This window comes from Callospermophilus lateralis, chromosome 7 (genome assembly GCF_048772815.1).
Source record: "Callospermophilus lateralis isolate mCalLat2 chromosome 7, mCalLat2.hap1, whole genome shotgun sequence".
NCBI lineage: Eukaryota > Metazoa > Chordata > Mammalia > Rodentia > Sciuridae > Callospermophilus > Callospermophilus lateralis.
In genome coordinates, this window is record NC_135311.1 from 6,931,216 (window position 1) to 6,957,122 (window position 25,907).

General features: G+C 36.9%; 1 protein-coding gene and 1 pseudogene across 6 annotated transcripts in view; both read right to left on the minus strand.

Moving 5' to 3' along the window:
• Window positions 1-25,907, minus strand: part of Gon4l (gon-4 like) — an 81,252-nt gene that overhangs the window by 12,870 nt on the left and 42,475 nt on the right. For all 6 annotated transcript variants that reach the window (XM_076862166.1, XM_076862165.1, XM_076862164.1 and 3 more), the window contains 7 exons: window positions 24,680-24,720; window positions 13,555-13,658; window positions 11,488-11,686; window positions 10,876-10,962; window positions 9,588-9,759; window positions 7,150-7,294; window positions 3,539-3,689 (listed from right to left, as the gene is read on the minus strand). In XM_076862166.1, the coding sequence (XP_076718281.1) occupies window positions 3,539-3,689; window positions 7,150-7,294; window positions 9,588-9,759; window positions 10,876-10,962; window positions 11,488-11,686; window positions 13,555-13,658; window positions 24,680-24,720 (899 nt within the window). The remainder of the gene's footprint in view (window positions 1-3,538; window positions 3,690-7,149; window positions 7,295-9,587; window positions 9,760-10,875; window positions 10,963-11,487; window positions 11,687-13,554; window positions 13,659-24,679; window positions 24,721-25,907) is intronic.
• LOC143403353 (acidic leucine-rich nuclear phosphoprotein 32 family member E pseudogene) lies at window positions 23,606-24,672 on the minus strand (annotated as a pseudogene).

The window sequence follows — 25,907 nt, forward strand, 5'->3', positions numbered from 1 at the left end:
GGATGTGTAACCCATGTGATTCTGCAATCTGTACTTGGGGTAAAAAAGGGAGTTCATAACTCACTTGAAGCTAATGTATGCTAATGTATGAAATATGATATGTCAAGAGCTTTGTAGGGTTTTGAACAACCAATAAAAAAAAAAAAAAAAAAGGAGAAGCAATTCATACTCAAGGAGCTCACTTGCAGGCTCGTGGGGACAGTCAAGCAAGTAGACCAAAAACAAAACAAAGCAAAACAAAACAAAACAAAACATTCTAGCAGGGTGAGGTAATCCCAGTGGCTTGGGTGACTGAGGCAGGAGGATTGTGAGTTCAAAGCCAGCCTCAGCAATTTAGGGAGTCCCTAAGTAACTCAGTGGTAGAGTGCTTGCTTAGCATGTGTGAGGCACTGGGTTCGACTGTCAGCACTGCATATAAATAAATAAAATAAAGGTCCATCAACAACTAATAAAAATATTTTTAAAAAATAGGGCTGGGGATGTTGCTCAGTGGTTAAACACCCTTGGGTTCAATCTCTGGTACCAAAAGTTAAAAATAAAAAAAAAATCTAAATAATAAAGAAAATACAAAGATGCTCATAAAAAAATTACACAATTCAAAATTGAACAAAAAAAGTTTTTTCTGCAACAGGTATAACTAAAAATGGATCTTTTTATTTATTTTTTTTATTATTATTTAATTGTACACAATACCTTTATTTTGTTTATTTATTTTTATGTGGTGCTGAGGATCGAACCCAGGGCCTTGCGCATGCTAGGCGAGTGCTCTACCACTGAGACACAACCCCAGCCCTAAAAATGAATCTTAATGGAATAGAATTTGCTACATGAAGCATGAGAAGAAAAAAGTCTATAAAATGGGCAAAACCATGAATGTGTTTAAAGAACCAAAAGAGATTGGTCTGGCTAGAAATAAAGCAATGTGGAGGAGAAATTTCAGGAGACAATGTCACAGGGAGGGCGGTAGGATAGTAGGCCTATGTGCCAGACCAAGCAAGCTGATCATTACCCTGGAAGTAGAGCTGTCTATGGCATCCACAGGAAGGACAGAATCATGGAGAAGAATTAGAAACACCAATAAGAAAACTACTTCATTAATCTAGATATAATAAAGCCCTAAATAAGGCAGTATGCAACAAATCAGAAAACAGAGTAAAATCACTGAGGATTGTGACAGACAACCTGTGAGTGATCAAGCAGAAAGCATCGAGGATAAGGCCCAGGTTTACGGACTGTAATGTCGCAAACAAGGACAAAAAAAAGAAAAAGAATACAACTTAACACCAAAAAAACCCAAATAACCCAGTCAACAAAAGGGCAAAGGAACTGAACAGACACTTCACAGAAGAATAAATATGAATGATCAACAAATATATGGAAAAAATGTTCAACATCACTAGCAATTAGAGAAATGCAAATTTAAACTACACCGAGATTTCATCTCACTCCAGTCAGAATGGCTATTATCTATAATACAAGTAACAATAAATATTGGCAAGGATGTGGGGGAAAAGGTATACTTATACATTGCTGGTGGGATTGCAAACTGGTGCAACCACCCTGGAAAACAGTATGAAGATTCCTCAGAAAACTTGGAATGGAACCACCATCTGACCCAGTTATCGAACTTCTCGGCATAAACCCAAAGAACTTAAAATCAGCACACTATTGTGATCAGCGACATCAGTGTTCACAGTAGCTCAATTCAAAATAGCTAAGCTATGGATCCAATAGAAGAATGGATAAAGAAAATGCAGTACATATACACAATGGACTATTAGCAATAAAGAAGATAGCCTCCAGTTCTATCCATTTATGAGCAAATGCTATTTGCTCATAAATGGATAGAACTGGAGGCTATCAAGCTAAGTGAAGTAGGTCAATCCCAAAAAACCAAAGGCCAAATGTTCTCTCTGATATTCGGATGCTGACTCACAAATGTGGGGGCGGGGGGCAGGGGAGGTTCACCAGATTAGACTGTGGGAATGGGGGACAGGAATGGGAAAGACAATAGATGGATTCAGACATAAATCTCCTATGATCATATATGAATTCACAACCAGTGTAGCTCCAAATCATGCATAACCACAAGAATAGGAAGTTATACTCCATGGATGTATAATATTTCAAAATATACTCTACCTTCATGTATAACTAAAAATAACCCAAAAGAAAGAATTAAACTGGGAGTGAAGGGAAGAATAGAAGTTCATTGGATTAGACAAGGGGAATGAAGGGAAGGGAGAGGAGATGGGCATAGGAAAGATAGTACAATGAATCAGACATAACTTTCCTATGTTCATATATGAATACATGACCAGTGTAACTCCACATCATGTACAACCACAAGAATAGGAAGTTATACTCTATGCATGTATAATATGTCAAAATATACTCTACACTCTACTAAAAAGAACAAATAATTTTTTTAAAAAAAGAGAGAAATCATAGAAGTTGAGAAAAAATTTTGATTACTATTAAATAGTTGATTGTCCTATATTGTTTATGTATTTGAAGCAATATAATGATATACAACATAGAAGAGTTTTTGACCTTCATTATAACTGTGTCCTGGATTGGCCTAAAGGAGACTATTTCTCTGATCTGAAAATTTATTTATTTTAATTTTTTTTTTTTGTAGTTGTAAATGGACAGAACACCTTTATTTTGTTTGTTTATTTTTAGGTGGTACTAAGGATTGAACCCAGTGCTTCACATATGTTAGGCAAGCACTCAGTTACAGAACTACAGCCCCACCAAACCCGATCTAGAAATTTTGATTGGAAATAAAAATGTCTCAGAGACTTTAAAAAAAAAAAAAAGTGACAATTATTAGCTTGCTACCTAGATTATATGTGGAGATAAACACCATTTCCCCCCCAAAAAAATGCTGGTTAGCAGGAAAAAAAAAAATCTTTTTTTTCTCCATAACAAGCTTCATAGAACACTCTTAAATCATTTAAATATTTGACCTTTGATATATACAGAAGTTTGGTATAAATATCTAAATAAAAATGCAGAGTTAAGGGGAAGAATATAAGTGGAATATTTTCTACATTTATAAGGTTAAAGTAAAAGAAACAGAGACTAGGCTGGGAATGTGGCTCAAGTGGTAGCGCACTCGCCTGGCATGCGTGCGGCTTGGGTTCGATCCTCAGCACCACACATAAATAAAGATGTTGTGTCCGCCGAAAACTAAAAAATAAATATTGAAATTCTCTCTCTCTCTCTCTCTCTCTTAAAAAAAAAAAAAACAAAGAAAAGAAAAGAAACAGAGACTGGCCAGAAGGAGTCAAGAATTTGTGAAATCTTTTAAGACTTGAATATCTTCATACTTAAGGGAAATATCCATAAGAATATTGAAGGTATTCCACAGGAAAATAATGGATTAATGCCCCCAAAAGGGCAAAAAGGGAATTAATCTAGTGTATACGTGGGAAGAATTAGTCCTACATATAAGAAGGTCCCTCTTTTAAAAAGAGAAAAGGATAGACACACACAGGTGAGGTAGTAGATGGAGCTTTCTGGAAGCACTCACTTTAATGATGTTGTCGGGAGCTTTGTTCAAGTTGAGGTTCTTGATTCTCACCGTTAGCTGGTGGGCAGTCTTGCAGGTTATTAGGTACTTGCTGATTAGAGGCTTTGGAGACTCAGTCCCTTCAAAATGCTTCAATCCTAAAGCTAACAAACTGAGAAAGGTACAATGAGGCTAAATCTCACCTTGCAGTCCTTTCTTCTAAAAACCCTCCCCAGACGACTCCATACATTTTACAATCCACTTTTTTACGTTTTCTTCCTTCTGCTTTCCAGTACTGGGGATTGAACACAAGGATGTATTACAAGCGCACCACTGAACTACATTCCTAGCCCTTTTTATTTTTTGAGACAAGGTCTCAATAAGGTGCTGAGGCTGGCTTTAACCTCCTGTTTTAACCTCTCAAGTCACCGGAATTATAGCCATGTGCCATTGTACCCAATTTACAGTCCTCTTCTTTACATCTAATTCTTATACATGTTGATGGCTACTCTATATAAAAGTTCAGCTATTTAGAAAGCTCTAAGAATTACGAGTAAGCTGGGAACAGTGGCACATGCCTCTAACCCAAGGAACTCAGGAGAAGCAAATTCAAGGCCAGTCTCAGCAACTTAGTGAGACCTTGTCTCAAAATAAAAAATAAATAGGGCTGGGAAAGTAGCTCAGTGGTAAAGATCCCTTGGTTTCAATCCCTAGTACTTCTTCCTCCCGAAAAAAAATAATAATTAAAAACTGAGAGTAAGACCAAACAAAAGGGCTGGGGATGAAACTCAATGGTTGAGCTGAGCTCGGGGGCACACACCTGTGATCCCAGCAGCTCAGAAGGCTGATGCAGGGAAGATTGAGAGTTCAAAGCCAGCCTCAGCAACAACGAGGTGCTAAGCAACTCAGTGAGACCCTGTCTATAAATAAAAATACAAAATAGAGCTATGGATGTAGCTCAGTGGCCAAATGCCCCTGAGTTCAATCCCTGGTACCCCCCCCCCATAAAAACAATAAACTCAATGGTAGAATGCCTGCATGGTACGTGTTAAGTGCTGGGATCAATTTCTAGCAACACAAAAAAACAGCGGGATGGGAGTAGGGGTGGAGAGCTTTTGCAAAAGAATCAAACAGGAGTTTTCACAAGTAAGTATGAAAAGGAGAAATAATGCATAAAGCATTAATAAGCCAGGCACAGTGGTGTGGGCCTACTGTCCCAGCTACTCAGAAGGTTGAGAAAGGAGGATCACATGAGCCCAGCAGTTTAGTTCCAGCCTGGGAAACTTTTTTAGGAAGTTACCAGGGATTGCACTCAGGGGCACTTGACCACTAAGCCACATCTGCAGCTCTATTCTGTATTTTATTTAGAGACTGAGTCTCACTGAATTGCTTATCGCCTGGCCTTTGCTAAGACGACTTTGAACTCATGATCCTCCTGCCTTAGCCTCCAAGCCACTGGGATTACAGGCATGTGCCACCACTCCCAGCTCTGGGAAACATTTTTAAAACAGAAAAAAATAATTAATAAATATAAGATCATGATGAGTTTTACGCTTTAAAAAAAAAAAATTCAGTAGTAAGACCAAGCCTAAGGCTTCACACATTCTAGGCAAGCACTCTACCACTGACTTAGATGAGCTTTATATTAACCATACAAAGAAAACTCAAAGGGAATACAAAAGAAAGAGAATTATTCTAAAACAAACATAAAATTAATAATGGGTTCCACTGACAATTAAATCAACAACATGATCCCTAACATCACATACAAGATTATAATTATATGGGGGTGACAGTTTGGTTTATATATCAAGAACCATGATAACATAATAATTATGTTATAACATAATTATTTGTTATAACATAATAATTATTTAATAATTCCACTATTGAAAATTTACCGATAGGAAAGAACTTAAAATAATTTAATGCCAGATATAGTGCTATATGCCTGTAATCCCAGTGACTTGAGAGGCTGAGGCAGGAGGATTGCAAGTGTGTGGCCATTCTGGGGAACCTGGCAAGACCCTGTCTTAAAATAAACAACTATATAGCATTGTGTAGCTCAGTGTATAGCAACCTTTGGTTCAATCTCCAGCACTGAGGGAAAGAGAGAGAAGATTTTTTTTTTTTTTTAGTTGAAGATGGACACATTACCTTTATTTTTCTTTTTAATTTTTTAATATCTTTATTTATTTTTATATGGTGCTGAGGATTGAACCCAGTGCCCCACATGTGCAAGGCAAGCGCTCTGCCACTGAAACTCAATCTCAGCCCAATTATTATTTTTATGTGATGTGGAGGATCAAACCCAGGGCCTCCCATGTGCTAGGCAAGCATTCTCCTATTGAGCCACAACCCCAGTCTGAGAGAAAAGATTTAAAAAAAAATTTTTTTAAATTTATATATGACAGCAGAATGCATTACAATTCTTATTATATAGAGAGAGCACAATTTTTCATATCTCTGGTTGTACACATAGTATATTCACACTAGTTCGTGTCTTCATACATGTACTTTGTATAGTAATGATCATCATATTCCATCATAATTAAGATTTTTTTTTAAATTTTTTTTTAGTTGTAGATGGACACAAGACCTTCATTTATATATGTTGCTGAGGATGGAACCCAGTGCCCTCCACATGCAAGGAGAGCACTCTACCACTGAGCTACAACCCCAGCCCTGAGAGAAAAGACTTTTAAAAGCTGTATGCACAAAGATCCTAAAGTAAGCCTCACATACAATAAAAAAGGTGGCAGGAAAGCTGGGTTGTGGCTCAGGGAAGACAGCTTGCCTAGTATGTGTGAGGCACTGGGTTCCATCCTCAGCACCACATAAAAATAAATAAAATAAAGGTCCATCAACAACTAAAAAATATTTAAAAAAAAAAAAAAGAGGGGAAAAAGTGGTCAATGAAAGGATTATATGGGGCAATTAAATATTGTTTTAAAAGAAAACCATACAGACACTCAAAAAAGACAATGTTTCATAGAACAGGAAAACAATATCAAGTCTTTTTTTTTTTTTTTTTTTTTTAAAGCAAAGCACAAAACTACTTAAATGGACAGTAGTTATACAAGAAATACAAAGAGTAAAACCATTGTTTGAGGTGGTATGAGAATAAAAACTTTCTCATCAAAGCTTTTCCTTGCATAGTATTTTTTTATTTATATATGACAGTGGAACATATTACAATTCTTATTACATATATACAGCACAATTTTTCATATCTCTGGTTATATACATAGTATATTCACACCAATTTGTGTCAAATGAAAAGTCTGAATTTTTTCTTTTCTTTTGGTGCTGGGGATGGAACCCAGGGCTTTGTGCACGCAGGGCAAGCACTCTACCACCTGAGCTACATCCCCAGCTTCCTTACATAGTATTTCAAGGATGGTCTTATGGTAAGTAAAAGATAAAACAATGATTCTTAAACATTTCAAATCAGCAGTATTTAGCACTGCTTGAACAAGTACACACTACAGAACTCAATCCACTACACTGCTTTTCTTTTTGTTTTTTGTGTCCCTGACTTATTATACATGTTTTATTTCCCCTAACCACCTGAAGAGGAACTGCCTTCTTAAAATAGTTGGCTCTTCTGAAGCCCCACAGTTAACACTTACTTGTCCTCAGCCTTGGTGAAGATGATCTTATCCTGAGGATTCTTTGCCTTCAAGGAACATACTGGAAGTAGCTCTGGATACATGAAAACCTTACTTGTGGCCAGGACCCAGGCCACTTGCTTGGGCAGACAGGGCAATTCACAGGCTATAAGAAAAAAACACCTGTGATAAACAGAATTCTAGGACTAAAGAGGACTTCAAAAAAGCTTATGAATGCATGTTTGTATTTAGGTAGAGCTGCCCTTATCTGACTTGGTCCCCTCCCACCCTCCTTCCCTCACCAAAATGTGTCCAGTTTTTCTCGACCTAATATACACCTAAGGGAAGTCCCAAAGTCAATAAAAAGTTGATTCTTTCTTTCCTATGTGGGATACTTAACACACTAAGTAACATAAACACAAAGCATCTAGTAATACCTGGCACATAGTGGATACTCAAAAAAATTTTACCTCCTTCCCCCTTTAAATCCTTGAAAGATAAGAGACCTTCAACAATGCTTTCTTTCTTCCAGGATAAGATTCCAACTTCTTTTATCTCCCTCACAAATCTGGTATTCCAAATTTTATTTTTATTTGATTCTTACTTAACTTTCATTAAGTTCTCCCAGATTCCTCCTGAAGTTGGGAACAAAAAAACCATAAAAGGAATGAGACAATTCCGTCTCATTCGTTTCTGTCTTCCTATCTTAGCCTCTTAATTTCAGGTACCTCTGACTTTCCAGAGACAGAAACTACTATATTTGCACTTAGACCATAAAACAGGCAGTCAGGGCAATGAGCCCCATAAAGCCTTTTCTAAATGTAAAAGTCACTCCCTAAAATTAACCTGTATAAATATCCCAAACATTCCAGCTGACTGCTTTGTTCTGGAGTGGTGGAAAAATTAGAATGGGCCAGACCTGAGTGAAGGCTATAGACTCAAGGGCTAGGAGGGCAAAACTAATCAGGAGGTCATGGGCCAAATCAACAGCCTTAATTAGCACTCTTCTAATAACTGTTTATCTTTATAACTTTTATTTTTATCAAATAAAAATAGCTATTTAGCACTAGACAGTAATCAATGACCCTACCTGATAGCTATATTAACCCTTAGACTAGCACACCTGGATGGAAACCTGCTATCAGGTCCCCTCTTGCCTGGCAAGACCTCTGTTTCTCTTCTTGCTGGAATAAATCCTACTCTTTCACTCCCACCCTCAACTGTCCATGGGTTTCACTCTTTGAATTCATGAGACAAAAACCTAAAAGTCATTGGCAGGTGGCCTGGGTTTGCTGTGATGCTAGAGAACTGGAACACAGGTCCAACTCGCCAACATCCAAGAATCTGTCCTGTCGGCTGAGACCAGTTACTATGGTGAGGGTACCACTTGTAGCAAACAGCTACAGCTACAACCAAGGGGTTTAATCTCACCACCAACTACAGAAGGAGAGGTTGATTATCCCTTTTTAATACTTCTTCCAAAACTGTTATTTTTAAATCACCAATAAAAACACAGAACACTAGGTGTAAAAATTATTGCTACGTTTGGTATTTAGTCAAGTTTTCATTACCAAAATACAGCTATGAAAGCAGGTTGGCATCAGTGCCATATTTAAATCGAACTATATTCAGTTACTATAAAACTCATGGATATATTTATTTTATTTTAATTTTTTTTTTTTTTTTTTTTGAGACAGTGCCTCACTAAATTCCTTAACCAGGCCTTGAACTTGGAGTTCTCCTGCTTCAGCCTTCCAAGTCACTGGGATTACAGGTATGTGCCACCACACCCAGCAAGATAGGGATTTAAAATAAAATCCAGACACAACCCCAAATCCACAACAACACACAAATAATTTGCTAAATCAGAAAACAAATAAGAAGCAAATATTTGGTGTTAGGGAACAAAGGAAATATTTTCTTAAAAAATTTTAAACCTACACAAGATAGAAACTAAACCTGAAAATTTCTTCAAAATATTGAACATGGCAAATGTACAACATCTCTAACTTGGGAATCTAACTGCCCTATCAGCATTTCATTCAAAATGAGGATATTACCTTCTCTCTATAATCATTACGGGAAATAAAATAATATGGTCTTATGAGGAAGAAAATAAAAATCTTAACATGGACAAATTTCACCACTTGACTTACATCTTTACCAGACCCCAATTTTCTAGACAGGATAACTAATACCTACATATCATTCAAGTCCACTTATTAGCAGAGTCCCACATCTCTACTCGTATTCTGTCCACTGACTCCATGCCTTATCAAAGCACAAATCTTATGTAACTCTATAATACAGATAGAGTGCAAAGGAAGGATAAAAGAGAAAAGAAAGAAATTAAATGTATTCTGTGTCCTCCCTCCTAGGAAATTATCCCTAGGAAATTATTTAAGGCTCCCATCTTTTGTTGCAAATAAAAACTTGAAGTTGACATATTTGTCCCCTACCAGTCTTCTTGACAGTTTTACGAGGGCTCCAGTCAATGCTGACATGTGTGTTGAAGTCTTCAATGAGCTGCATAGCTCCCATTAAGTTACAGGGTTGAAACAAGGTCTGAAACTTGGGGTTGAACTGATGATGAAGGGCAATGGAGCTTTGAGCAAAGGTTCCCAGCTCTTTCTGGGAAAACAGAACATAAAGAAGAACATAAGAAATTCCTGACAATTAATACCAGCAGCCCTTGGCCTTTGAATGATAAACTGTCCCTCCTACTTCAGAATAAAAACAGGTAGAAATTATAAACTCTTTCATAATTAATATTATTCCATGAAGAATTCTCTCTTTTTTCTTTTGGTACCTGGGACAGAAACCAAGGGCACTTAACCACTGAGCCACATCCCCAGGCCATCCCACCCGTTTTTTGTTTTTAATTTAGAATCAGAGTCTTAGTTGATTAGGACCTTGCTAAATTGCTGAGGCCAGCTTTGAACTCACAATCCTCCAGCCTAAGCCTCCCAAGCCACTGGGATGACAGGCATGTGCCAAAAGACTTCTCTTTTGCTGAGTTCTCAGATATTAAGGGATTATGTAACAAATACTTGATTTGTTCATGTTTTATTCTCAGATTACATGTTCAGCAGACTTGTCAATGTATGGTCTAATTACCAAGGTAGAATTAAGACTCTTAAAATTAAAGGTCATAATTTTTATTTATTTTTTTAAATCTTTTGGTTTCTCTGAGTATCACCTAAAAAAAAAAAAAAAAAATATTCTCCTCATGATCTTCTGAACACAGAGGTGAATACACCCTGCTGGACCACCAAGGGACCTTGGAGCACTAGCAAATATACTACTCAAATCCCAAAGAGGATTATCCAAGGAGCAGAGAATATCATCATTATCTATCCAAAATTTCAGAATATTTCTCCAAAATACTTTAAAGTATCACACAAAATTAATTCTATACATAAAGCACTGATATTGAGCCTAACAAATGAACAATTATTTCAACATCTATAAATATATCAGTACCTAATAAGAAGTCAGGATAGATCCAAAGATACGGAAATTGAATACACATTAAGAAAATTAAATACACATCTATCATTTCCCTGGAATCAATGGCTTATGTTCTGTAAGCAAATAGGAAGCTGCAGGACAGAGTAGGAATAGCAACCAAAGACAAGCAGAAAAGAAGAACAAATGTAGATTATAATCAGTGAATAACATGAGAAATGACTTGCCAAGCTAATTTTACACTCAAGTCTTTAGAGTTAGAAATATCTGGAACCTTACAAGAAATATCCTGGTGGTACTGGCCTCCAAACTGAGGTTGGGGTTGGAGATAGCGAGAAGGTGGATTTGGGTCAAAAGCTGAACATGCTGGGGAGGGAAAGAAAATAAAACATTGACATGTTATGATGTTACCATTTCAGGAACACAAAGAGACCTTACCAAGATGTTGCAAATTTATCACACATATTTTGCTTTCTGGAGAATATATGAAGAACAACGCAGGATCTTGGCATGAATTTCTCAGACATATTCCCTTGAGCAAAATGATAGACCAGAGAAAATTTAACCTCAAACCAGAGGGACTGAGATCAGAAAGAAGAAGAAAAAACAATGTCTGATATTGAAGGCTATTAAATTTCAGAAAGGGTTAAAGATTCTTTGTAATCTCCAGTTCTGAATACTATCAGGATCCTTATGTTCATTCTTGCCTGAGCCATCTAGGAATGAACATGAGGATCTCTCCAAAATCCTAAGTGATGTGAAGATGAGATGCTCCCCAGTTTCAATGGGTAGTAAGACGGCCATCTCTGACTTTTACAATGTTGCTTATTTGGGGCTTCAGTGTCAGACCATGAGATAATCCAAAAATCACATGACCAAGAAGAGTGTTACCTGCTGCATCTGCTGTTGGAGTCTCTTCCTTTGTGCAGAGTCTAGAATCAGAGTCTGATGAACTTTCTCACTCTGAGGCTTAAGCCTCTCTACCTCCTGTTGCTGTTTGGCTGAAGATTTCTTCATCTTCAGTTGTTCAAGTAGCTCCTTCACTGTCCGATGTTGTTCATTTAGCAGGTTGGCCAGTGGTTCCTCAAAACTATCCCCAAAAGGGAGATGATTTACTTAAATATTTTTCTAGGTCATCAACACATTCAGTTCCTCCTAATAGTATGCTAAAAACAACCTAGAAATGTCTACTTACTGCTAATCCTCAAATCCCACTTTAAACATCAAACTCCCAATACTGTTACACAGATTCAGTAAGATGATTCTGGGGCTGGGAATACAGCTCGGTGACAGACAGCTTGCCTAGCATGGTTGAAGCTCTGGGTTTGATCTCCAGCACCACATGTATAAAACTTTCTAAATAAATAAAATGATTACGTATTGTGTCCCCATCATATTTTTCTACAATTACTCCTCTAAGTAGTATACAAATGGAGAGGAAATTAAACAAGCAAGGAAAGAAAAATAGGAACAACAAAACAGCAAAGAGGCTGTGGTCACTCATTATTACTATATTTTGTCTCTTCCACTAAATTGAAATGTTTATGAAGGCGTAGCTTTCAGAGGAATCCCAGGCTTTTTACTAAGGTAATATTGTTAAGTGAAACCACAGGACAGGGGCTGGGGCTATAATTCAGTGGTAGAGAACTTGCTTCACACATGTGAGGCAGTGGGTTCAATCCTCAGAACCACATAAAAATAAATAAAGATATTGTGTCCATTACAACTAAAAAATAAATTAAAGGGCTGGGTCTATAGCTCAGAGGCAGAGCACTTGCCTCTCACGTGTAAGGCTCTGGGTTCCATCCTTAGCATCACATACAAATAAAATAAAGGTAATCTGTCCATTTACAACAACCAAAATTTTTTAAAAAAATAATAAATTAAAAAAAAAAAAAAAAAAAAACACAGGACAGCTGGCACTGTGGTGCATGCCTATAACCCCAGGGTTTGGGAGGCTGACAAAGGAGGATCCTGAGTTCAAAGCCAGCCTCAGCAATGGGAAGGCACTAAGCAACTCAGTGAGATCCCGTCTCTAAATAAAATACAAAATAGGGCTGGGGATGTGCCTAAGTGGTCAAGGGCCCCTGAGTTCAATCCCTGGTACCAAAAACAAACCAACACTGGACAAATGAGAGGTCTGCTAGCTTTTGCTGTGCTCCACCCATGGTTCACACTGCATCCTAGCCTTTAGCCATCCACCTAATAATTGTATGCTGCTACTCACAATGGATAACAATAGATTAAAGTATAGATTCAAAACTATTACAAAATTATTTTCTGGGTTTAAGAATGCCAACTTCACTGGGCACAATAGCACATGCCTACAATCCCAGAGACCCAGGAGGCTGAGGGAGGATGACTGGCAAGTGCAAGACCAGGCTCGGCAACTTAGCAAGACCCTCAAGCAACTTAAAGATACCCTGCTTCAAAGTTCAAAAGCACCTCTGTTTCGAAAAGAAAAAAGAAACACCAACTTCATGTGAAAAGGTCAATACATGTGTTTCAGGCTCCTAGGACATTATTGCAGGTGCTTCATGGTTTGCTCAATCAATGTGTAGGTGACTAATAATTTTTAATAACATCTACTAGATATTAATGGCAAATAAAGAAAACAAAAGGGACACACTGAATATTATAATTTAGGATAATTTCTGTGGCTGGCCACACAGAGTCCTTCACACCTCTCCAGTACCACTCACCTGGAAAGGTTGCTCTGAATGCCAGCTACTGTTTTCTCTCCCTTCCCAAACAGATACAGCTTGCACTGTAGCTGCACTGCCCCATAACAAGGAGACTTTTTACTTCACACCTAATTTCCCACAGGACTCTGCATGCTTATAAAAGTAATATGTCATAGTTGAAGATAGGAAAACTGTTAATTGTAATTTTCTAAAAACTTTTTCAGAAATAGACTTTTTCTCCACTCTTAAGCCTCAAGGTCCTTGGCTAGCCTACCGTAGGGCTTGAGGGGTATTGAAGTTAGGACGAGACTCAGCCACTCGTTCTTCCTCCTCTGGGCCATCATCTTCCATGTTGGAGAATCCCATCTCATCTTGAAACTATGGGCAAAGAAAAATTAAGTTTTCCTGGGAAATGGGCCTATTTAAGTCACTCCAGCAGTTACATGATTAAGTGAAAATTAATAAGAAAGATCGACCAAGATAACAATGACCAAAGGTGGAGGAAAAAACATTGGGATACAGTCACAGAGGCGGGTAAAATCAGCTTTCTCAAGAAAACAGATGTGTTGTCAGCTGCCTCAGGAGAATAGTCTGTCTCAACCCTGACACACAGGGGTCCTACAAACCTCAAGGGCATAAGAAAGACTAGCAAATATGTAACTCAGAATCATCAATCTTTTACACAGAAATATCTTTCATGAGACAAATTTATGAAAAGGTTATGTATTTGTGCTCGAGTATTTAAACTGTAATCTTTAAGGGAACACAAAATGATAGTTGGGGAGGACATCAAAAATTTGTAAGGAAAATCTCACTAGGAATAAACTACACATGAAAAATCAAGAATTTCCTAGTTAGTAAAATGTTCTCACCACAGTATTTATTTCTGGATGGACTAACAGGGGAATTACTCAGGCAGACCATCCTTTTGGAGAAAGAATTCCATAGACCAAAGGTCAAAGCTTGCTAGAGAATCTACTTTCCTTTTTCTTTTTTCCCCATTATAACAAATTTTCAATTTATTTGAAGCAATTCAGTTTCAAAGACTTTAAATTATAGCAGTCACAGAAAAAAACAAGGCAGAGTCAGAAACAATAAAAGGATGATTAGGAATACTGCTTTTTTTGTTTTTAACAGTCATGGGTTTATTCAAAAACACAGTTGCACAAAAGTATTAACTTTGAAGTTTTAAAAGGGAGATTTTTTAAAAAAAAATTTTAGTTGTAGATGGACACAATACCTTTATTTAGTTTTGTGGGGTTTTGTTTTGTTTTTTTGGTTTTTTGTTTTGTTTTGTTTTTGTTTTTATGTGTGTGTGTATTTTTAATGTGGTTCTGGGATCAAACCCAGTCCCTCACGTGTGCTAGGTAAGCACTCTACAAGTGAGCCACAACCCCAGCACTAAAAGGGAGATTCTTAAGGAGCTTAACATACCACATCCATACTGCAATATGAAGAGCATTAAAATGGGACCACTAGTCATTTACATGAAAATACCAACCACAGGGAAGGAGCAGGTTAAGTGCTGGGGAGTGATACTGGCCAAACTCTATTGTTAAATTGTGTACATGTGCAAATACATAATGACAAATCCCCATCATTATGTACAACTATAATGCACCAATAAAAAAATATGGAAGAAAAAGAAAACACCACCCACAAAATTAAATAGGCTGTATATGTGGAAGATTTGTTTTAAAATCAAAAAACTCTTAATTTTGATTGGACAGTAGAATGTTTGTTAAAAAATCAATATATACATTTCATTTTAAAATAAGTATTTTAGCCAGTGCGGTGGCACATGCTTGTAATCCCAGCGGCTCAGGAGGCTGAGACAGGAGGATTTCGAGTTCAATGTCACCCTCAGCGATGGTAAGGTACTAGGCAACTCAGTGAGACCCTGTCTCTAAATAAAATACAAAACAGGGCTGGGATGTGGCTCAGTGGTTGAGTGCCCTGAGTTCAATCCCCAATACAAAAATAAATAAATAGATAAGTAAATAGGTATTTTGTAATATGGCACAGCATGTAGTGAGAATCTTTGAGATTAAAACAGGGCATTTTGGGGCTGGGGTTGTGGCTCAGTGGTAGAGCGCTTGCCTAGCACATGCAGGACACTGGGTTCTATCCTCAGCACCACATAAAAATAAATAAAATAAAGGTATTGTGTCCACCTACACCCCCCAAAAGATTAAAAAACAAACAAACAACAACAACAACAAAAAACACACAGGGCATTTCAATTGTTAAAATTTAGGAGCAAAATGTTAGCTTTTTGTAGTTTCCAATCCTTCCATAAAATTTATCCCAAATGTCTTCCTTCAGTCAATTGTACAATTGTTTTAGTTTCTCCACAAATAATCTAATAAATTTTATTTTAAAATACCAAACCCTACATTTTAAACTAAAAAATAAGCAGCAGCAGTACCATACTAAGTATTTTAAATATGTTCCAGTACAGAATTATAACTTCAAATAATTTGCCTTTTTTTTTGGTACTGGGTATGGAAGCCAAGGATTCTTTGCCACTGAACTACGCTCACAGTTTGTTGTTGTTTGATACAGGGTCTCACTAAGTTGCTCAGGGCCTCACTAAGTTGCTCACAATCTTCCTGCTTCAGCTTCCCGAGTCACTGGAACTACAGGCATGTGCCACCCTGCGTGGCACTAACTTTTTAAAAACTTATAAATACTTGGGCCGGGGTTGTGACTCAGTGTTAGTGCACTTGTCTGGCATGTGTGAGGCACTAGGTTCAATTCTTAGCACCACATATAAATAAATAAATAAGGGGGTGGGGCTCAGTGGTAGAGCACTCATCTCGCATGTGTGAGGCCCTGGGTTCGATGTTCAGCACCACATAAATAAAATAAAAAGGTATTGTGTCCACCTACAACTAAAAAAATATTTAATAAATTAATAAATTAATTAAATATAATAAATCGTGTCCATCTACAACTAAACATATTTTAAAGAAACTTACAAATATTTAAAGAGAAAAAACTTTAGATAGTCAAGAGTAAGCACTTATCTTAAACATGGAGCTGGCATGACAAGAAGGGAAAAGTACTTATCTACTCATTATATTTTATTTTTTTAAATGTTTTTTTAGTTGTAAATGGACACAATACCTTTATTTTCTTTTTATGTGGTGCTGGGGATCGAACCTAGTACCTCACGCATGCTAGGCAAGCATTCTACCACTGAGCTACAGCCCTAGCCCCTATTCATTATATTTTATAGTAGCCATGTAAGGAAGCATACACTTACCCTTAGGCCAAATATTTTTTTCTATTTTTAATGGACATTTGCTTAAAATATATCTGAATTTTAATATTTAGCCCCAAATAGTTTTCCAACATCTATTATATTCCAATAAATGCTGTATCTGGTAATGCTTTAAAACAATAATAATAATAACTAATGGTTCTATTCAGAAATTATAAGTATTGTGCAGGGTTCGTATCCATATCATTGGTGAAGCCAATTTAAAAATATGATTTGAAGCCAGATGTGGTAATGCATGGCTATAATGCCAGCAGCTTGTAAGGCTGAGGCAGGAAGATCCTGTGTTCAAAGCTAGCCTCGACAACTTGGTGAGCTGCTAAGTAACTTAGCAAGATCTTGTCTAAAATTTTTAAAAAGGCTAAGAATATGTCTCAGTGGTTAAGTGCCCCTGATTTCAATCCCTTGTACAAAAAAAAAAATATATATATATATATATATGATTTATGATTTGAACATCTCATTAATTATCAACAGGCAATCATACTGACTATTGAGAAACACTGCTGCTGCTTCCAAAGCCTTCCCTGCTTTTCTTCTTCTTACTAATTCAGTCTTACATGTTGCCAGTCAAGAAAGATTTACAGGGCTATGGATGTGGCTCAAGTGGTAACGCGCTCGCCTGGCATGCGCGGGGCACTGGGTTCAATCCTCAGCACCACATAAAATAAAGATATTGTGTCCACTGAAAGCTGAAAAATAAATATTAAAAAAAAAAGAAAAGAAAGAAAGAAAGAAAGATTTACAGGGCGGGGTTGTGGCCCAGTGGTAGAGCATGTATGAGGCCCTGGGTTCAATCCTCAGCACCACAGAAAGATAAATAAATAAATAAAAATATTGTGTCCATCTACAACTTAAAAATAAAAAATAAATAAATAAAAGATTTACAGTAAGGAGAGCTTGCTACATAAAATTGTACCTATAATAATATTCATTATCTCAGAAAATTGTCAATTTCTTCCACTTTATTTAAAACCCAAACAGGTCTGAAAAAGTGGTAGAGGCATAAGACTAAAGATTGTCTGGGTATCCATAAGTGCCTAACATTCTTTTGGTACAGAGAAAGGAGAATGAATCAAGAAGGTTTTAAGGTGACTGGGCTGGGGTTGTACCTCAGTGGAAGAGCACTTGCACATGTGAGGTGCAGGGTTCATTCCTCAGCACCACATAAAAAGAAACAAAATAAAGGTATTGTGTCCATCTACAACTAAAAAAAATATTCAAAAAAAAAAAAAAGGGAAGGTGATCATAAAAAAATTGTTAAGAGGAGAAAAATGCAGACCCAAAACAAACAAAATAAACAACCATCGGCATGTTATGATTTGCAACCTGAAGAAAGGGCACACCTGCCTGTCTCTGCACTTAATATAAGCAATTTTTTTTTTTTTTTTTTTTTTTTTTAGTTATCGGCGGACACAACATCTTTGTATGTGGTGCTGAGGATCGAACCCGGGCCGCACGCATGCCAGGCGAGCGCGCTACCGCTTGAGCCACATCCCCAGCCCCAGCAATTTTTCTTTAAAAAAAAAAATCTTATCAATCATTTCAAAATCCATGAACTATTCAATCTCCAGCACCACACACACACAAAAAAAAAAAAACCCATGAACTATATTACTGACTAGAACCTCCTCCCAAATCCACAAACTCTATTGCTGAATAGAACCTTTATTATTCTACTTCTATTTTCTAACTAAATTTGTGTAGAAGGGTGGGGGGTACCACTCAAATACACTTAACCAGAAAAAAAGCCAATGCCTTCAAACTAAAGATCCCTGGATCACCTCTAAGAAAACAATCTACTTCTTTACAAGACTACTGTCTTTTCATATTATGGTAAGTCAGGTATCGTGATACCCCCATCATTGCTTCTTTGGCTCTAGTTGCTTTGGCTATCCTGGATCCTGGGCCTTTTATTTTTCCAAATAAATTTTAGGACTGTTTTTCCTAGTTCTATAAAGAACACCATGGGTATTTTGATGGGGACAGCATTGAAAATATATACTTCTTTTGACAGTATGGCCATTTTTAACAATTTAGTCTGCCTATCCATGAACATGGGAGGTCTTTCCATCTTCTGAGGTCTTCCTTTCTTCAATGTTCAATAGTTTTCATTGTAGAGATCTTTCACCTCGGCGTTGGTTAGATTTATTCAAAGCTTTTCTGTTGCTGTTGTTGTCTTGAATTTGAGACTACTATAAATTGAACGGTTTTCTTGAATGTTGATTTTGTAACCTGCTACTTTGCAGAATTTATTTATTAGCTTTAGTAGTCTTTTGGTGTTTTTTGGATCTTCTAAATACAGTATCATATCCTGTGCAAACACTGATAATTTGACTTCTTCCTTTATTATTTATTATTTTCGTCCCTTTTATTTCCTTCTCTCGCATAATTGCTATGGTTAGAATTTCAAACACTATACTAAATAGGGGTGGTGAGAGTAGACATCTGGTCTTGTTCCAGATTTTAAAGGAAATGCTTTCAGTTTTTCTCCCTTTACTATGAGACTGACTTTGGGTTTTTCATATATGGCCTTTGTGATGTTGAGGTAAGTTCCTTATATTCCTAGTTTCTTCAGTGTTTTGTTGTTGTTGTTGTTTAATCATGAACGGGTGCTGAATTTTCTCAAAGGCCTTCTCTCCATCTATGGAGATGACCATTTCTCCTATGTGATTTTTCTCTATTGCGGTGGTGAATTACATTTACTGATTTGCATATGTTAAACCATCCTTGCATGTCTAGGATAAAGCCTACTTGATCATGATACACAATCTTTTTGATATGTTGTTGAACACAATTTGCTAATATTAAAAAAATTTTACATCTAAGTTTGTCATGGATATTATTCTATAGTTTTCTTTCTTTGATGTATCCTTGGTTTGGTTTTGGTATCAGTGTGATACTAGCTTCATATAATGAATTTGGAGGTGTTACATCCCTTTCTATTTCATGGAATAATTTGAGGAGTATTGGCATTAGGTCTTTTCAAAGTCTGGTAAGATTCAACCAAGAATCCATCTGGTCCTGGGCTTTCCTTTGTTGGAAGTCTTGTTATTACTGCTCCTATCTTGTTAAGTCACCAGTCTCCCTATGTTTTCTATCTTCTAGATTGAATTCTGGCAGATGGTATATGTCTAGATTTGTATTCAACATAGTCCCTAATGATCTGTGATGTCTGTGGTGATTTCTTCTTTTTCATCTCTAATTTTATTAATTTAGCTCCTCCTCCTCTTCTTTTCCCTCCCCCCTTCCCCTCTCTATAGTACTAAGATTAAACCCGGGAGTGCTTTAACACTGAACACGTTCCCAGGCCTTCTTATTTTCTTTGTACAAGATCTCACTAAGTTGCGTAGGGCCTCACTAAGTTGCTGAGGTTGGCCTTCCTTGTGATTCTCCTGCCTCACCCTCCTGATCGCTGGGATTACTGGCATGCACCACTAAACCTAGCAGATCTTCTCCCTTATTTTGGTCAGTAAAGCTAAGGGGCTTATCAATCATGCTTATTTTCTCAAAAAACCAATTGTTTCATGATACTTTTTTTTTATTCTCAATTTTCATTGATTTCAGCTCTAATCTTAATATTTCCTTTTTTCTACTGGTTTTGGATTTTTCTCCCCCACAAGAACCTTGATATGCAACACTAGGTATGCTGCACTTAGGATCATTCTGACTTTCTCATGTAGGCACTCATAGCTATGAAGTTTCCTCTTGGAATTGTCTTCACAGTGTCCCAGACATTCTTGTATATTATATCACTGTTTTCATTTGAGTCTAAGAATTTTTTAATCCCCCCCCCAATTTCTTCTACTACCCATTCATCATTCAAAAAGGTACTGTTCAATCTCCATGTATTTATATAGTTTGTCATGTTTTTGTCATATTGATTTCCAATTTCATTCTATTATGATCTGATAACATACAAGAAATTATAGCAATTTTTTTGGATTTGCTAAGAGTTGCTTTGTGATCCAGAATATTGTGGTCTATTTTGGAGAAGGTTCCATGAGCTGCTAAGAAGAAAGAGTACTCAGTTGTTGTTGGATACAACATTCTATAGGTATCTGTTAAGTCCATTTGATTAATACTATTTTTCAGGTCCAGAGTCTTTACTGAGTTTATATCTGGAAGACCTATCTAATGGTGAGAAAGGTATCACCCAGTATTGAAATCATCCAGTATTACTATACTGGGATCTGACACTTCAATTTGAGTAGTGTCTCTTTTTTGCAATTAGTTGCCCCTTTATTGTTATATCATATTTTATTATTTCCTTTGTCAGTATAAAGTGACCCTCTTTGTCTCTTCTGATTAATTTTGGTTTGAAGTCTGCCTTATCAGATATGAATAGCTATTCCTGCTTATGCTGGGGCTCCATTCACATGGAAAATCAATTTCCATCCTTTCACTTTCAGCCTGTGGCTGTTTTTGCCTGTAAGGTGAATCTCTTACAAACAATATATAGTTGGGTCTTTTGTTTTGTTTTTGGTACTGAGGATTGAACCCAGGAGCACTTAACCACTGAGCCACATCACTAGCCCTTTTTTATATTATATTTGGAGACAAGATCTTGCTGGGTTGCTTAGGGCCTTGGTAAGTTGCTGAGGCTGGCTTTGAACTCATGATCCTTCTGCCTCAGCCTCCCAAATTACTGGGATTACAGGTATACACTACTGTGCCTGGCTGGGATCTTATTTTTTAATCCATTCTGACAGCCCATGTCATTTAATTGGAGAGTGAGACCATTTACATTCAATAGAATTATAGAGAGAAGTTTATTAATTCCTGACTTTTTGATTTATTGATAATGTTTAATTTGGTCCTGTTTCTCATTTGCTTAGTTACTCTTTTTTTTTTTTTAATTTTAATATTTATTGTTTAGTTATTTCGGCGGACACAACATCTTTGTTTGTATGTGGTGCTGAGGATCGAACCCGGGCCGCACGCATGCCAGGCGAGCGCACTACCACTTGAGCCACATCCCCAGCCCCTGCTTAGTTACTCTTGAAATGCAATTTCTTCTTTTGTGAGTTCTAGGTTTATTTTTATTTCTTCTGCATTGGCTATTTTTTTTAACATTTTTTTAGTTATAGATGGACACAATACCTTTTTTATTTTATCTATTTTTTTTAATGTGGTACTAAAGATCGAACCCAGCACCTCACATGTGCTAGGCAAGCATTCTGTCACTGAGCCATCCAATCCTTACGTTTTTCTTAAGTTCTGTAGTACTGGCCTAGTAATTTCTGCTTATCTTGGAAGGCTTTTATTTATTTTTGATTTATTATTATTATTTTGGTACCGGGGATTGTATTCAGGGGTGCTTAACAACAGAGCCAAATCCCCAATCCCTTGTATTTTTCCTTCGAGATCGGGTCTCACTAAATTGCTTAGGCTAATCTTGAACTCATGGTCCTCTTGTCTTAGCCACCCTAGTGGAATGGATTATAAGTATGCACCACCATGGCTGGATCTTTTACAATTTTGAAGGATAGCTTTGCTAGCTATAGGAAACTTGGTTGACAGTTATTCCATTCCCCCCACCATAACCCCCTCAGGACTTGTAACGTCATTCCAAGCTCTTCAGGGTTTTAGATTTTGAGCTGAAATCTGAAGTAATTCTGATTGGCTTATGTCTAAATGATACCTGATGTTTTCCTCTTGAGGCTTTTAAAAATCTGTCCTTATTTCTGTATGTTATACGTCATGGAGAGGTTCTTTTTTTTAAACTTGTCTATATGGGGGTTAACGCCTCCTATATCTGGATGTCCATCTCATTCTTAAGGTTTAAAAAATTTCCTATTATTTCCCTAAAGAGGTTATCCATTCCATTGGCCTGCATCTTACAACCATCTTCAATTCCAATCATTCTTAAATTTGGTCTCTTAATGTGGTCCTAGAGTTCTTGTATAGTTTTTTAAATACTTTTTTTTAGTTGTCAATGCACCTTTATTTTACTTATTTATATGCAATGCTGAGAATCAAACCCAGTGCCTCACATATGTTAGGAAAGTGCTCTACCACTGAGCCATAGCCCCAACCCAATAATTTTTTTTTAATATTTATTTTTTAGTTGTAGTTAGACACAATACCTTTACTTTATTTATTTATTTTTATGTGGTGCTGAGGAACGAACCCAGGGCCTCACACGTGCTAGGCAAGTGCTCTACCACTGAGCCACAATCCCAGCCCCTAAGAATTTAATGAGAAAAGGATTGATGACAAATTTTCTCTACATATAGACTAGTGAATCTTGGAATGATAAGCAAATATAGTAAAATCACACTTTTTCTATAACAAATTACACATTATCTTCTATAGGAATAGCTGTTGTACATGAAAAAATAAAGATGTAACCACTATGTTGCACACCCAGGAACACTAGGGAATTTGGTCTTAGAATGATTTAGTTACCTTTTCCTGTCCATCATCTTTTCTTTTCTTTTCCTTTTTTTTTTTTAAAGAGAGAATTTCTTTTTTTTTTAAATTAATTTTTATTGTTGGTTGTTCAAAACATTACATAGTTCTTGATATATCATATTTCACACTTTGACTCAAGTGGGATATGAACTCCCATTTTTACCCCGTATACAGATTGCAGAATCACATCAGTTGCACATCCATTGATTTACATATTGCCATACTAGTGTCTGCTATATTCTGCTGCCTTTCCTATCCTCTACTATCCCCCCTCCCCCCTCCCCTCCCCTCTTCTCTCTCTACCCCCTCTACTGTAATTCATTTCTCCCCTTTATATTTTTCCCCCTTGAAGAGAGAATTTCTTAATATTTATTTTTTAGTTTTCAGTGGACACAACATCTTTATTTTATTTTTATGTGGTGCTGAGGATCAAACCCAGCGCAGCACGCATGCCAGGCAAGCACGCTACCACTTGAGCCTCATCCCCAGCCCTCTTTTTTTCTTTTTTTTGTTGTTGTTTTTAGTTATAGATGGACACATACCTTTATTTTATTTAGTTAGTTTTATGTGGTGCTGAAGATCAAACCTAGTGCCTCATATGTTAGGCAAGCACTCTACCACTGAGCTACAACTCCAGTTCCCTATTATCTTTAATATCTCATTTCTTCTTCTTCCCCAAAAGACCTTCTTCCTCTTCTTTTTCTTCTCCTTCTTCAAAATAATCATCATCATCTCCATCCTGAATTCCTTCATTAAATATAATAAGTTCACTTCCTCTTCTCTCTCTCCCAATTCTGGCTCTGCTACATCTTCATCCTCCTCTTTATCTTCCTCTTCTTTCTCATACTCTTCAGATGAGCCAGCTTCATCTTCTTCATCTTCATACTATTCATCTTCCTCTTCTGAGTCTGGTCCTTTGTCACCCTCCTGACCAACTCTATCTGAGCATGTAACTTATTGCAGCAGTTCAAAATACTTTCTCTACGATTTTCTAGGTTTGTGATCTCAGGGTTAAACAAGTCGAAACTCTTCAAATTTTTAATGTTTTGCAGAGCTTCTACTATACTGAGATGTTTGATTTTATTTCCATTCAGACTGAGGTAGATAAGATTTGGACATGGTTCTGCCAGGACTTCCAAGCCTCCAGAAATTAAACTGTCAATAAGTTCCAACTTTCAAAGTTTAGATAAGCTGATAAGTTGGGCCAGATAACTTAATTTCATGTTGGCTATACTCAAAAAATCTAGTTCTTTAAAAGTGTCATCCAGGCCCTCAATTTTCCCACTGACACACAGGTAATTATCAAGAACTAACTCCACCCTCCTCCACACTTTGTTCTTTAATCCTTGCTACTCTCCTCCTTTCCGCATTCCTGCCACTCCCACTATCCCCCAAACCTAAAATTTTAAAACACTTGGAAATCAATGAAAAAAAAAAAAAAAACAAATATAATTACACACTGCCCCCAGATAGGTGTGGGGGACAAAGAAAAGAATTAACATATGGAGCCAAGGAGTTGGGACTCCAGCCGCTCATGCCTCCTTATCTACACATGCACGCATGCACACACACACTAGCCAATCCTTCCCCTTCAATGGCTGAGCCTCCAAGACAGTGCAGTGCCAACCAACCCCCTACTCTACATTCCCAAGAATCTACTTTTGCCATCCCATGTTCTCACTCAAGGATCATTACTCACAGTTTCAAACAGTTCTTCCATCAGTTCATTCACTTCCTTTTCTGTGAAAAAGCCAAAAAGTAGGTTGTTGGCAGAAATTATTTTCATTTTGCAGTAAGGGAATATCTATGGAGACAATGGATGCTGTTTCCCACAAAGCATCTTACAAAATCCTCATCTCTATCTTTCATTCATTCAAATCAAAAACACTTATGGAACAACAACTATACTACCTGTTCAAGGTATTTGGGATACAGAAGAGAATGAAAGAGAAAGTTCTCCTTTCATGAAGCTTAAATTTTAGTGAGAAGACATCAGAAAATCTGACCTGAATGATTTTACAATTAGATACATTCATAGTTGGTTGGCCTGTTTAATTATACAGCACTGACTGGATTCAAGAAGCAAGTCTTACAGGGCCCGGTATATATACCTGTAATCCCAGAATACCTATAATCCAGGATACTGGGGAAATTGAGGCAGGAAGATCACAAGTTTAAGGACAGTCTGGGCAACCTGGTGAGACTCTGTCTCAAAATCAAAAATAAATAAGGACTGGGGCTATAGCTCAGTAGCAGAGTACTTGTCTAGCAAGTGTGAGGCAATGGTTTCGATCCTTAGCACCACATAAAAATAAACAAAAAAATGTATGCTGTCCATATACAACTATAAAAAAATTAAATACATAGATAGAAAGGTAAATAAATATGACTGGGAATACAGCTCAGTGGCAGAGTGTTCCTGGGTTCAATCCCCAGTAATGCAAAAAAAAAGAGAGAGAGAGAGACATAAGTCTCCAAAAGTGTGTCACAAAATTGATGCATCTTTGAATCTAAACCCTTCAGCAACTACATCAATGATTTAGAAGATTCAGAAAACACTCTTATTAAATCTGTAGATAACAGGAAGATAGAAGGAAATGCCAATCCAACTAATCACAGATTTAAAAATCAATATTCTCAAATCACCTAAATAGAATGGGTGGGGATAAATTTAAAGTCCTACATTTAGGATTTTAAAAAGTCAGTTTCTTAAGTACATAAAAAGTTGACATGGTTTAAAAACAATTAGTCTGAAAAAGACCTAAAAGTTTCAGTTTATTTCAAGGTCAGTATGATACAGCTGCACCAAAATGATGCTCATATGCAAGAAGACAGGCATATCACTAACTACAGCAGAGCCTTAGACCATATCTAGAGGACTCTGAGCTATAAAAGTCCTTCTTCAGAGAGCATAAAAAAGTGTAAAA